The sequence below is a fragment of the Brugia malayi genome (genome assembly GCF_000002995.4).
Source record: "Brugia malayi strain FR3 genome assembly, contig: Bm_v4_Chr3_scaffold_001, whole genome shotgun sequence".
In the NCBI taxonomy this organism is placed as follows: Eukaryota; Metazoa; Nematoda; class Chromadorea; order Rhabditida; family Onchocercidae; genus Brugia; species Brugia malayi.
This window is the reverse complement of record NW_025062477.1, coordinates 3215208-3230742: the sequence shown is the minus strand read 5'-3', so window position 1 is coordinate 3230742 and position 15535 is coordinate 3215208. Positions and strand designations below refer to the sequence as shown.

At 25.7% G+C, this 15535-nt stretch overlaps 2 protein-coding genes across 2 annotated transcripts; one reads left to right on the top strand and one right to left on the bottom strand.

Annotated features, from left to right (window-relative positions):
• Positions 1-9956: 9956 nt before the first annotated feature.
• On the bottom strand, positions 9957-10082 carry Bm14314 (Zinc finger, C2H2 type family protein; the record flags this gene model as incomplete). The annotated part of the gene is made up of 1 exon (XM_043079852.1): positions 9957-10082. A coding segment is annotated over one exon (126 nt), but the record flags the coding sequence as incomplete, so codon positions are not given.
• Positions 10083-10289: 207 nt separating this feature from the next.
• On the top strand, positions 10290-13545 carry Bm4363 (CDP-alcohol phosphatidyltransferase family protein; the record flags this gene model as incomplete). The annotated part of the gene is made up of 11 exons (XM_043079851.1): positions 10290-10361; positions 10454-10522; positions 10713-10826; positions 11212-11332; positions 11566-11644; positions 11898-12021; positions 12235-12343; positions 12632-12708; positions 12831-12983; positions 13110-13295; positions 13465-13545. The coding sequence occupies 11 exons, from the start codon at positions 10290-10292 to the stop codon at positions 13543-13545; spliced, it is 1185 nt and encodes a 394-aa protein (XP_042935785.1).
• Positions 13546-15535: the final 1990 nt, after the last annotated feature.

Genomic DNA, 15535 nt, shown 5'->3' with positions numbered 1-15535 from the left:
TATTAACAATAAGTTTAAATATTCTGCAAAACTGAATTACAATGAAAAACACAGTTAAAATTTAATCATCATTTCAATAGAACTCATTTAAAAATGATAATTTATCATTCATTTTGTAATTTTTGTCAATGATAAGAATCAGATGATTATTTAGCAATGAGAAATCATCGATTATTGATTATTTTGAAAGATTTATATATGATTTTCACCTGTAAAATAAGCAAAATTTTCTAAAGTGCTAAGGATTTTTATAAATAATCCAATCGTAGGTTAAAAAAAAAAATTATTTTCAAAAATTTTAATTTTATGCAACATTAGTTTGAATTTGTTTAAAGATACTATTTTTACATTTTATCATATTTTAGAGCGAGAAAAAGCTGTTAGATAGAATATACTAGCAATCATTTCTTTAACATTCAAACATTTCAAATGATTACTTTTACTGATAACTCTCTTATCAATTATAATTAAATTCTATCTATAGAACAACTATACAATGAAATATGTGCATCGGTAATTTTTATTAAGATATTTAGTCAAGAATTTACTCAGTAAATATGATAATTGCAGAAGAGGTAAACAAATGGCTCTTTTAAGAATGAAGTGAAGTACGAAACTTAAGATAAAATTTATTGGAAGATTATTAGAGAATCAAAAAATCGATGGTTAACCAGATTTTTAATAAAAGTATTTCTAATCTGAAATGGATTAAATTTCAAATGGAGAAAAATGCATAATATTCAAAATTTTTACAATAGATTTTAAATAAGAGAAATTTATTGTTTGTCTTTTCAATAAACAGAAATGATTTCAGAAAGATTAAAGAGGAAGTAAATTGTGAATAATAAATTTATATAATAATAACTGATGAGCATAAAACGGATGATATATTATAAACGGATCATGTATGTCGAGCATAAAACGGATGATATATTATAAACGGATCGTGTATATCAATCAATCAATCAATCAATCAATCAAAATTACGGTTTGATGTTAAATACATCTGACCTTATAAGAATTGATGTTTTCCTTGTTAAAAATCAGGTTTCATGATAAAATGATATCTCATACAATTAAGAGGACAAGAATAAGAATGAAAAAAAAAAAAAGTGTCACTTTTGTAATTTTAATCTCAATATTTAAATTTCAAAAAGCATTATCACTTCATAAAGAGAGATTGTCATTGGTCATTGAAGGGCTTTTATCTTCGAAACAGTGTTGCTCATCTCTTCGATAATTATTTCAAAGATTTAGACAGTCAATTAAAAGAGAATCACTTAATTTTACTCCCGTTTCAAATAAATGGAACGATGAGTGTCATTAAACTTTGCTATCCGAATGAAGAAATAAATGGATGACAAATATCAATGGGACAATAATTTTTAGTAACGGTAAGCGGAATAGCAATTTGAAAAGATTAGTAAACATCTGAATCAGATATATAAATCTGGATGATAACGATTAGGGTATATAATTTAGACCAATGCTACTGCTCAATTGTACCGCAAAATTTGAAATTTGGCAAAAACGAGATCAACAAATCTGAACAAACCGTAATAATATTACCACCACCACCACCTGTTGTCAACTAAACAATTATAATGACAGATAATTATTGTCTGTCATTTAAATAAACTGTAAATTGTGCTATGCATAAGTTTAATATAGCATAAGCTAATGAAGTGGAAAAATAGCAATGTGAACAGGGAAGAAAAGTGTAATCATATCTGTCAGTTACACAATAAACAGTAAAATGATAAGTAAATCAATAGTTACAATCTAAGTAAAATAATTTATAGTTAACCTGATGATATTTTCCAAACAAAATAAGCTTAATTAAGCCATAAAATTCCATATAGAATTTATAAATGTATTATAAATATTTAATTAGTATAATTGTTAGTAATCAGATAAAAAAAAAATAATAATAGAAAAGAGAAGCAAAAAAATGTTTTTCTAAAATTTGATTATACAATGATATTTTATATAGTAATTGACATTGGCATAGTGTAAATGACCTTGGTCATCTCGAGAAGTTTACAGTGATAGTTTGACTGTGTAATGATGACAAATATTACCATTAAAACAGCATCAGATGATTACAATAACCTTGAAAGTAGTAGTAATTCGAGAACAAAAAAAAAAAAAGAAAAGATGCATTGGAATGAAATGGAGACGAAGAAATGTATCCTTTTTACTAGTTCATCGTCAGTAGCATTATGATTTATGTTTTCCGATTGCTGCTATGTATTTTGAAAAGAGAAAAAAGAAAAAAAAACTGAAATTTGAAAAAGAGTAGTAAGAGATCGACTAGATGAATTAAAAATAGAAAGTGAGATAATCATAACAATTATATATTTAAATAATGTAAAACGGAAAACGAAGAAATAAAGATGAAAAATGATCGGAAGTAAAAAGAAAAAGAAAAGCAAAAGTTTTAATTAATGAATTTATAAAATAATATATTTAATTATTATCGATTAAATCAAATGTTTACTCTAAGAAAGTAAACTAATAAATTCTGCTAACTTAGCACTTTGTCTTTGAGAAAAGATAAAATGCTAAGTTGTCCAAAATTATAAAACTATGGTTACATGAGAGAAATTTTGAGGATAAACAAAAAATTTTTTATTAAAAAGAAAAAAAATTTGAGAAAAGAATTGCACTTTATTGGAAAGAGATTCAACAAAGATGACCTAAAATTCAATAAACTCAATAAAAAATTTAAAAAAAAAAAATAATATAATCAAAATTCTTTTGAACAATCCGGAAACTGAAATGAATACCTATCGATTTTATGCTAAATCATAATATCTTGTCATTCTATCTTTTTTTTTTTTTTGTGTGCTAATTTTGGATATAAATAATTCCTAGATGGCATAGATGATAAAAATAAAAATCAATGACAGATGACAAATGGTTGTTTAGTTCATATGTACTGTTGACAATAGTTGATGAAAAAAAAGAAAGAAAATGCGGTAGCTATTTTTTACTAATAATATTTTTAGTTCAAAACTATTCTGACATTCTAATTTTTTTTAACAAAATTTGCAGAAAATATACATTTCATTTCATTAAAATGCAAAAAATTAAATATTGATAATAAATTTACTGTAAAAAAAAAAAAAAAAAAAAAAAAAAAAAGAAATTTAATTAAATTCTGGAAAATTACGAAATGAGATCAAATTAAATTCAAACAGTGAAACAAGATTTTCGATTCGCCTCTTTAAAAAATATTACTCTTTGTTTCCACACTACTTTTTACACACAATGTTTGTGAATTAATTAAAATTAGGGTTTGAATTCGAAATCAAATTTAAAATTGTGTCGTTGTACAAATAGAAATATATGAGATAAAGTAAGTAAACACAAAAGTGATTTGGAATTAACGATGAGATAAGCAAACAATTTGTAATAAATTTTAAAGGTTATAATTTAAAACTGATATTTGTGCAATATTTGAATGGCATGCATATAATATTAAGAATAAATTTGCAAATTTTTATTTTTCTTTTCTCTTTTGCATTATCTTAACTATTATCTTATCAATAAAATCTTAAATGAAATTTATCACCAATTGATCAGTTCATTTTTGAAATGTGAAAGGTAAATTTTATCGTATAAAAATCAATTTTATTTTAATATTTCCTCAATAATTCGTTTTCAATGAATTTTGATTAATACACTGAAATAAATGAGTACCACTTGCAAATGAAAAAGCTTACTATGGTACCATGGTGACATGAAATTTTGACAATTTATTCTACTGTCGTTTAATAAATTGATCAAATTTATTTTTCAAAACTATAGCAAAAATAAAAAATGAAGTTATTTCAGTAGGATAAAATCTCAAATGTATGAAAATTATTTGTGTTCATCATATTTGCTAGCAAAATTTTCACTTTTTATTTCAAAGTTTATAAATATGAATATGAAATTTCATACTATAAACTATTTCATTAAATTTACATTCATAACTATTTATTAAATCTCATAATTGACGCGACGCTTAATGTAGAGAAATTAAAAAGAAAGAAAAAAAAAACAAATTAATTTCCTCCAAACGTATTTCACGTTTCCTACAATAATAAAAAGATGCTTAAGTATCCTCCAAACGTATTTCACGTTTCCTACAATAAAAAAAAAAAAGATGCTTAATAAAAAAAAAAAAGATGCTTAATTACTTAAAAAAGATCTTTTTTTTTTTTTTCTAAAAATTATGTGATACATTGGAACTATGAACTTAACCACTCATCAAACATTTAACAAAAGAATGAAAAGAAGAATTTTTGTTAAATTTACCGCACAAAAAAAAGGAAGGAAGAATAAAAGTTCATGAAAAGTGAAAATTAAATAGTAATTTATTGGCGTCAAAAAAAAAAAAAAAATAAAACCGCCGAAAATTGAAAAAAAAAAAAAACAATGCTGTTCTTCTCTTTTCTTTTCTTTATTTTTTGTTTTTCTTTTTGAGTAATATGAAAAGAGAAAAATTATCTATTTAAATAGGAGAAAGTGGCAGTCAATCAAATGTGAAAAGAATGAAAAATGAAGAAAATAACATTTTCACAAGAAACTAAACTCAGCAAACGGTATGAATTAATATTAAAAAAAAAAGTTGCAGAAATGTTGCTGTATTATGTTAAATGATAATAGTTTAGAAAAAAAAAACAATTAAATTTTGAGAGAGAGAGAGAGAGAAAGGAGAGGTATTAATTGTTAAGCATATTAAGTTTGATTTATTTTGTTTAATCAATAAATTTTAATGATTAAACTAAGTAAGATTAATATTTTCATATTAGAATAAAAATTCTAAATTTCATATTTGAATAAAATCAAATTCTAAAAACCTAAAGGAAAATGTTCAAGCGCAGATGTTAATTTATCTGGAAATGATACAAATTTTTTTTTTTTTAATAATATCAATTGTTTACTAAATCTCTCCTTCCGTCTTTTGTTCTTTTTTTCTAAATTAAAAAAGTAAACAAAAATAAGAGGAAAACGAAAAATAATTTTTTTAATTAATAAAGCATAATTCAAAGAATAATAATAATTAATAACAATTGTTAAGGATAATAATAATAACCATAGTAAGAGTAATTAATGATAATAATAAACACAACAATATATTTATGACATGCGGAATACAAGTCATCGAATAGGGTCATTTTATTTGCAGCAAAAGTGGACGACAACGAATCAATAAAATAAACGAAGAGACAGAGACATGAGAAGAGGACAAAATCAATGTATCAATTTAGTCTGAAAGGGAAAACGGAAAGGAAAAGCTTATAAAAAGCCTAGAAAGGAAAGAAGCCAAGCAAGGAAGAAGCCAAGCAAGGCATACAATGCTATCCTTCTTGGCCATATATATTTATATACATTGTTTCGATCATCGATCAGAATGTCAACCGGAATTTAACTCAAATGACAGAACAAAAATTTGGTCCCTATTTTTTTTTTTTTTTTTTAGATTGTTCTAATCGAAATAGCAAATATTTATATCAGACAGCTGTTGCGCAGACATAAAACTAAAAGCTAACAGATGGTAGAGAGATAGCAACAGGAAGGCATCTAATGGTATGTGAAATTTACGCTGGTAACTATTTTTGCCTGAAGACTGGACAATGACCCAAACATTGGGCAGAAATGGGAGAGAGGGTGGGGTAGGCAAAGTGAAATATTTCATTGCCTTCTTTCCCTAATACACGGTTATCATTAAATGTAGATATAATACATATATACATATATAAATGTGAAAGTCATTTAATGACATTTCTCTTTCTCACCTACTAAATTTACCCCTTCTATAGGTTAGGTAAAAAAAAAAATTTTAATGAACAAAAAAAAATGATCAAAAATCATCGCAGGAAATTATTATCCATTTGATGAGGAAAGATAGCAGCAATATGAAGTATAAAAAATTGGTAATTTTATGCGGAAAATTAAAATTCATTGTGCTATTTCAGTTGAATAATATTTTCCGGATGGCATCATTTGAAATAATAAAATAAAAAGTAAATAATTGAGAATATTATTCAGTTTGGTGTTAAATTAAGATGAAAAATATTCAACAATATTAAACAAATGTTTTTTTGGACATTAGCGCTTGTGAAATTACCAATAAATTGGAGAAACCAATGTATGCACATTATTACAAAATTAAATTCAACAAGTTTGCTTTTTTTTTTTTTTTTTTTTTTTTAAAAAAAAAAAAGGAAATAAAAGGACGATGTAAAATTGGCTTTTTTTTTTTTGAACACAATTTAAGTATTAGAGAAAATTTATGATGAAAAGAAACATGAAATAGAACTAACTACTGGTATAAAGCAAAAAGCATACTTTAGTGTCACATTAAATTGACAATTTAAAAATGTCTTTATTTGAAATGAGAAGTATTGCACTAGTTTTGAAAAAAGAAAAATATAGCAGTTAGTACTTAAGTATTAAAAAAAAAAAATTAAAAAATAATAACAATAAAATTATTACCATAATTTTTGAACTATTCTCGATTGATTTCGACGTGACATAATCACGTATCACGTTACATAAAGCTCAATTGCAAATCATTCATAAAAAAATATATGCATATGTACATCTTGATAATAACACTGAATATTGCAATATTTTACAATTCTTTAGCATTTCGGAGGTTGACAAAATATAAAATTTAAAGAGAAATAATTGTGAGAAATAATTAAAAAATTGTTCAGTTTCAAGAGTGATCTGATTGTAATTTTAAATTTTATCTAAAAATAAGTTTCTATTTATGAATTAAATTTAAGTTCTAAATATTCAATTATGCAAAAAGAAGCTCATTTTAACTAATATATTTAAATTCTCAAAAAAAAAAAAAAGTAATCGCAGAATGGAAGATCATAAATATTGTGGGCATTTGTCTATTTATCTAGTAATTTTTAAAATTAATTCATAAAATAATTCATTTTGAAGCAATTAAAGAAGTCGAAAAGTTGAAAGACAAATTCAGAAAGTAATCAATCGTTTCAGATATTATTTATTTAACATATATAATTCTCTGTAACATTTTTTTTTTTTTTATCGGAGTGCTAAAATATTCGAAATTAATCCCATAATACTATAATTCTTTCTATTCAGTTGCGAGAAATTCAACAAAATTTTTTCAAAAATATTAAAGGATTTTAAATCATAAAAAAAGTATCAATTCTAAGCATCAAAAAAATAGCAAATAATATGAAATTTTTGAAAAAAATTTCAATTTTAACTGCTATGCATGTAAAATTTGTGGAAGAAGAAAAATTGTTTTGAATAAACATAACATTTAACAGATATGAATTAATATAGAAAATAAGACAAATTATTGATATTTTATTCTTATAATTTGTTTTTATTGTAATTTTTAATGAGATTATTAGCGATTAAATAATACAATGAAAAAGTATTGGGGAAAGATTTAGAGAATAAAATGGATTAGAAGAAAATTATCAAATAGAGAATAGAATAAGTAACAAATCTTTTCTTATTGATTTTCATATTAGAATTTATTTGTCTCTAGAAAACACTTCAAGCATATTTTAGTGGATGAAAAAAATGGATCGATGCAATCCGGGTAAAGTAGCCCGTAGGGTAGGAAAATATTAATTTTTGAAGAAGAAATTCATAATTCTCACATTCTATGATGCATTAAATAATAATTGCAGGATGAGAGAGTTGAAAAAGAACATTCAATTTGGGAATTGCTCCAATTTTTTGAAATCGTAAACTGCACAGCTTTCCTGTATAAATCAAATCACTGATTGAAATTTATTGAAATAATCTTAGAATAAATATGAAATTAATTTCGCACTTTATAAGAAATTTTCAATTATTTAATGTAAATAAATGCATCAATATTTTGAGAATGATAAGAAATAATAACATAAAATTAAGATTTCTTCTTTCTTTCCTTTTTTTTTTTTTTCAAGTAACCTTCAACGTTTGGTAGTTTTTGTTGCTTAAAAAGAGGAAGAGAGAGAGAGAGAGAAATAAAAATGATTACTAATTTGCTTCCATTAATGATACGGAAAAAAAAAAAAAAAAAAAAAACATCATTTGTTATTATCATCATTAGAGATAGAATTTTTACTTCAAATTACTATTATAATTAATAGTAATTAATTAATTTAAGAGATGAAAATTAGACGCTTAGATTGCTTAGATTTCTTGGTTATTAATTTGAAATCGATTAATAAGATTGAAAATTATCAATCAAATTTTAGGATTTTAAAATTTAGGATAACATTTTCAAGTAAAATTAAAACTAATTTAAAATGCAGTTTAGAAGATTAGATTGATTAGAGAAATGCTTTAGTCACAATCTTTATATGATATCTCTCATTGAAGGCAACCGGAAAAAAAAAAAAACGAAGAAATTACCATATGGCAGGAAGGATTGGTATAAAGAAAAGCTTTTTTTTTTTTTTTTCTTTTCAAATCATTCACAAATTTCTGATAACAAAATAAAACTTAAAAATAAAATTTAAAAGAATTTCAGAAGCGTATAAACTGGAAAGAATTAAATTTCACATTTATAAATTTTTTTTTTTTTTAAACAAAAATATATTTTTTGTACTAATTAATAATGCAAAATTTCTTAGCTATTGTAAAAGTTAAAATTGAAAAATACCAAATAAGCAGTTTATTTCAATTGATAATTTAAAATTGTTTTTTTTTTTTTTTTGGTTTGTTAGATTGATAAAATTTTAATTGGAATTGAAAATTGAAATTAAAATTTTCAAAATTGAAAAAATGATAAATTGAATTGAAAGCAAAAAAAAAAAAGTGTTAAATTTGATGAAACGTATCAAAACTTACCCAGGAAAGTATTTACCCGTTTGAACATTTATAACCCTTTCCTTCTCCTCTGTTATCTTTTAATGTATTGTGTCAGTCATCGCTTCGTACCAAAAATGAAAATACAAATTATATGGGTGGCAATAGTGTTCAAATGTATACAAAATGATATCTGCTCTTTCTTCTATTGTTCGATGGTCACAATGCGGGTACCTGTCGGGTAAAAAAAAGATGGGTAAAGAACAGGTAGCTCTGTCTTTAATCTTATTTCATCACATCTGTTCCGTTACTACAATAATTTTACACTTGAAAATTCTCCATCAATTCATTAAATATATATATCAAATAATACAAATTTTATATGTATGTATGTGTCTGTCTTGTATGTGTATGCGTATGTCTGTAAGTGTATGTGTATGTCACAAAAAAAAAAGTGATTTTAAAGTGTTGGATGTTTCCGTTGTTAGATGGTTTGATTGTAGGGGAAGAGAAATGAATGATACATTCATTGTTAAAACAGAAAGGACAAAGATCAAATTATTTTGAAACGCACCTGGAAATGTCTAAAAAGTATTCTAAGCAATGCTACAACAAAGTGTAAACAATTAAAAGCAATTAGATGAAATATGGACAAAATAAAGTACAAAAAATAAAAAGGAAAAAAGAAAACAAACAAAAAGTGCGCTTTTTAAAATAATTACATTAATCATTTATAATAAGCAAAATTTTCAATTAATTTTATTTTGAACTAATTTAAATTAATTTTCAAAACTTTAATTGATAGACATATATATATGTTTATATAGCACATGTTTAATTGTCAGATTAATTATATTAATTAGATTAAAAATGTTTATGAAAAATTGATTAATTAATGTGACATTTCTTTTTTTTTTTTTAGCTAGAAAAAAGTATGCCAACTCTAAAATTGATTGACCGATCGATCGATCGATAATCAATCGATCATTTATATAAGCTATTGACAGCCAACTGCTGTTCCTACTGCTACTACTACTACTACTACTGCTACTGCTATTGCTCGATTCTCAATTGTTTCTTGGAAAGGCAATTTGAACAGTTTAGTGAATCGCCACTGGTACAATTGAGCGAGCGCTAGCCTAACCGCCCAGTGTGTAATTCTCGATGACAGCGAGAGTGGGACAAATTTGTGGACGAGATATAATAGTATTTGAGGAGGTTGTCAAGTTGCGAAGAAGTGCAGAGAGGTCATAGCAAGTGTCATCGAGAGGACATCTCATTAGTATTGTCATTCGGCAACAATTTTTTTTTGCTTTCAATCATTTTAAAAATGTTTTATCGAGAAGATAGCAATATTTGTGAAAGTAGTAGTGGCAGTAGCAGCAATTTTCGTTATTTTTTACTTAATGGTTTTTTTTTTCTTTTTTGAAGAATTATTGATTGAAATTGAAATTCAATTTTTCGCTACAAAATTATTTCATCATTTTTTACAGTGAGAAATGGTACTGCTGGAATTGTTCAATTACAAATATCTCAGCGAACAACAAATGAAAGGATTTGACAAGTACAAAGTGAGTATTTTATTGTTTGAATATATTAAATTTTATTTTGAAAATCTTTTAAAATTGAAATTTATACGTTTATTAATGAAATTTCATTTCAGTATTGCAGTGTAGATTCAAGTCCTTTGTCGAAATATGTTTCACATCCATTCTGGAATTGGATTGTACAGGTAAATTATTCTTAGCTTGATAAGAATAATTAATGTACTTTTTTTTTTCTTTGTAAAATATAAGCATTATTTATAACTAATTTTCTCTTACAATACTCGAAATTCTATTATATTTGAAATAAAAATTGGAATTTTTTATGGTTTTGATATAAATTATTGGAATTTCAATTTGGAACAACAATTTTAACAGTTTTATCCAACTTGGCTGGCACCAAATGTATTAACGCTCACCGGGTTCATATTTGTTATGTTCGCATTTTTGGTCGTCTCATATTACGATTATTATGTGGCAACTAATTCGATTGTTCTCGCCGTAAATTCCGGAAAAGCTTTTTTTTTTTCTTCTTGCGCTCATTTTTAATCTAATTCTCAAACATTGGATTCTTTATTATTATTATTTCAGTAACTATTTTTTATCATTTTTTTAAATCATCACTTTATTAATAACATTAGTGAAATATTAGATGCTTTTGGCTAGCTTAAATTACTATAGCTGTGTGTAGTACGTTGATAACATAATATTTTAGTGATACGTACAAAGAGATAGATAGGTTCTTTTTCTGAAAACTGTTGAGAATAGCATTTCTTCTCACATAAGAAATTAATCAGTGTAAATGATTCAAATTTCCAGTTACATTTATTTTTTTTTTTAAATTGTTAATGTGATTTGACGTTTGACAATTTCAGAGTCTATTCCTGATTGGGTCTGGTTGCTATGCTCGATTTGTACTTTCATGGGACATGTCTTAGACGGTACCGACGGTAAGCAAGCACGTCGCATTGGAGTATCCGGACCGACCGGTGAACTTTGTTAGTCTTTCATTTATTAGTAAATCGGAATTTGGACACGAATATGAAATCAATATTGATACATTGCATTGTGCGTTACACAAGATTATTAGTATTCATTTTTTTTTTCTTTTTTTTTCAATTTTGGATTGTTTAACGATCAATGTATAATTATTAAGAAGCCTCGACCAAATTTCTATACTTTTTTGTAATTTTTCTAAGACTTTATAAAAAAATGATCCTAGTTCTTTCAGTTGATCATGGTTTGGATTCATGGTCTACAGTTCCACTAACGTTAACCGTTTTCTCCATCTTTGGACAAGGTGAATTTAGGTAAGTGTAGAGATCAACATTGAGAAGATATTTTATGCCAAATAAGCATGTTTAAATTTGCGACAAATATGGCTGATTTTTGAACATGAGTTAGAAATCGTTTTGGATTGATCAAAGGAGCAAATTTGCTGCATTTTTGGTTCAGATTTTTTCCTCTGAGTAACGCTGAGTATTTAAATTGAAAATAAATCAAGGAAGTTAAAAAACCAAGAAAATCTCTATCCAGTTCAGTCTATGACTTTATAATTTTTAGCTTATCACCAGTTCGACTTCTATTGGTTTTGATCAGCGTTCAAGTGGTATTCATCGTTTCACATTGGGAAAAATATAATACCGGGATTCTATTCCTCCCATGGAATTACGACTTAAGTCAATATGTTAGCTTTTTTCTTTTATGTTTTGATCATTGTTAGAATTCAAATTCTAAGTTTAGTTTAAACCAATATCTGTTTGCTAATTTTGCTTTATTTGAAAGCAAGATTGAAATTCCTTGAATAAAATGCAGTAAGTTCTCTAAGAATTCAGTATTATTTTTAAAAATAAAATGCATGTGAAATTTGTAAATCCTAATTAAACCGTAAAATTTTAAGGGACTTGCTATATTTTACTTGTTTGTATTTTTCAAAGGCGATGATTACTTCAAGTTTTATGTTTTCGCTGATTTTACAACAGCTCTTTGTTTAGAATTTGGTTTCTACGGTCAGTTTTTCATGTATTTTATATAAGTTTCTGGAAACCCTTGAAAACAAAACTGTTTAGCTTGCATGAGTTGAAGCTCAGTGCTACATCATTTTGTTTGCATTTAACATTACATTCTAAAATAATTACTAGTTAATAACAGTAACTGTTATTAACTTATCTATCTTATTTTGTGCCATAGGAAGAATACGTGTATTGCCTAACTATCATTTTTTATTTTCAAAATTTAATTGGCTTCAACATTCAGGATGAAATTTAAGCCAAGAAATACAACGTTTTCCATTTCAGTATGTTGCTACATATCGTTAGTGGTATCAGCTCGAAACATTTATCTATCTTATTTTGTAGATCATACTGGAAAACAGGTGATATATTAATCTTAATTGACTTCTTAATTATCAGCAAACAACTGAACATTTCCTCGAATCAAATATTCAAAATGCCATTTTCAGTTAACAGTTGCTGTTAAAACTTTATTTTTTTACAGGATAATTTTTACGAAATATGTTTACCTCTGTTTCCATCCCTAATTTTATTTTCAATTTCGGTGCTTTGGGCCGTATATTCTCCTGGAAATATTGTTGAACGTGATCCTCGTCTTTATCTCTATACTATGGGAACTGTTTTTTCGAATATTGCAGTAAGAAAGTTTAATAGATTTAGTATTAGGGTTTTTGCTCAGAAAGTAATACAGTTTACTATTCATCAAATTACTTGTTAATCATTAAATGATAAGTGGTCATATTAAACCTAAAATTTATTGCAGTGCAAATTGATTATCGCGCAGATGTGTAACACTCGTGCGGAATTATTTAATTTATGCCTAGCAATATATTCGATCGTTGCTGTGACCTCTTTATCGGGTATTTTATCAGCTTATCAGGAACTAATTTTTTTACGATTTGCTGTCGCTGTCATAACTCTTGCTCACTTACATTTTGGAATTTGTGTGGTAAGAAATTAGTTTGTTTAAGTACAACTTTCATCTAAAATCTACTGAAGTTATAACAAATCAGATGTATTCATTGATGAAATTTTAAAGTATTACGCTTTATCTTTTCAAAGGATTGCTTGGTTTTCTGGAATGTCGTAGAAATTTGTTTTAGATTTTATCTTTTTAGGTACGTCAACTATGTGGTCACTTTAAAATCCATGCTTTTTCACTGCGATATTTGCAACAATCATCAAAAAAATCACAATGAATTAATGAATTATCATAATAATATGGCTACTGATAATTACAAATATTAATGAAATATACAATTTCATTATTAAATTTAAATATAAATAATTTTTGACTGTTACACAGTTTACATCACTGATAGTGATAATAGCTAAATTTGTTTCTCTTGCTTAGGTTTGTAAATGAGATACTTTATTCTAGTTTATGGGTGATCAATTTAGTTTTACACCGGTCAACTTCTTATAAATGAAGGTATTTCTCTCTTTCGTCATTCTCATTTCTTGTTAGTTTTGTGTTCCTGTTGATGAATTCTGTAAGAAGTTAAATCTTAAGAAGTTTAGCAAGCTGCATCAAGAACGTAGAAATTGGATTACTTCAAAACTGCTTAATTTTATCCAGAAGCTAAAGCTGATATTTTATGATTCCAGCTCATTGCATTTAGCCATTAATCAGAGATGTTATTAGTTCGAATTTTTATCCAAATTTTCATTTGCTTTCTATTTTTATGTCAAACATAAATTGTTGGTTTTTTTTTTTCATAATTTTTATCTTAGATGAGCATCATTTTAATAAATTTAAAGATCATTGTAGTGTCTGACGAAGAAATGTCAACTTTTATTACTGCTTAAAGTAGTGATTTCAATGTATTGTTAATTGGTTTGCAGGATTTACATATGAACATTTGTTGTACTTATCTTTTTTGTGTAACAGTTGACCAAGTCACAAAAAGCCTCGATGTTGAAGTATGGGATGTTCTTTTTTTTTTCTTTTTTTTTTTTTTTCAATTTTGTAATTTTTTTAATTATTTGTTATCTTCTGGTATAGATAGTGCACTTCATTTGTATTTGCATGTATTTAAATAATATTTAATTTTTATTTTATTTCATGTTTTGCTGATTATTTGGCTTGCAGGATTTACTTCCTGTTTAACAAAAGTTTACATATAGTGTTACGCTTGTCCATGTTTTTGTCTTGTGTAAACTGTCGGACTTCTAAATGATATTTTCGGGAACTAGATTATGTAATTGTATGGAATTGTTGGATAAAAGAATATTATATTTCCGAATGGTTTGTATTTGTTTATTTTTCTCTGTTTAATTTCTTTTTTTTTTTTCTCAAAAAATTGGAATTGTTCTTCGAATACATACAAATATTATGTGGTATGTAAACAAATGCATTACAGCCGATACTGTGAACGATCAGCAAGAGCAATTATTGTAGTGGGTAATTTTAAAAGTAAATAACACTTTTAGGTAAATATGCTATAAGGGAAATGCAGATAATGCAGAAAAATGATATTTTTGGAAAAATTTAATTTTCCTAGAATATACTTAATCATTCTGTATGCATTGTTTTAAGTTGAACTCTTTCCTATATTTTATTATTTGGTGAATCGAATGAAAAATTTGAAGTGAAATATGACAGAAATGATTGTGTGGAGCATATGTGGTTTAACATAATAAGAAAATATCAATATCTAAGTTTTATTAAAGTGATAACCTTTTATAAGAAATTAGGTACCATTATATGGATTTCATATAAACTGAATTTTTGTATGAACTGAACAGTTATTTTCTTTTTTGGATTCATGCTTTGCGATTTTTATCCATTTAATCATTTTAGTCTTATGATTAATTCAACATTTGTGATGGAAGGGATAATGCTAGACGAAGAACAAAATTAAAAATATAGGTGATTGATCGATTGATTGATTGATTGATTGATCATGAGATAAAAACATTACCATTAATGTTGATGCAAAAGTAGCATTGATAACATTTGCGCTTTTGTCATGTGTACTGTACCATATTAATGATACATATTTAAATAGTGTTAACACTGATAACTTATCACTGCGATTTTGCAATGAGAATTAAATTGTATAGTAGGAGAATAACTTGGCGGCAAATGATTTTTTCTGTTCATTTCTCGTCGCATAAGTGCTATTTTAACTTGTGGAATTCGAAAAAAGGAATTTTAATTTAGAAATGCATTAGAACGTATATTTT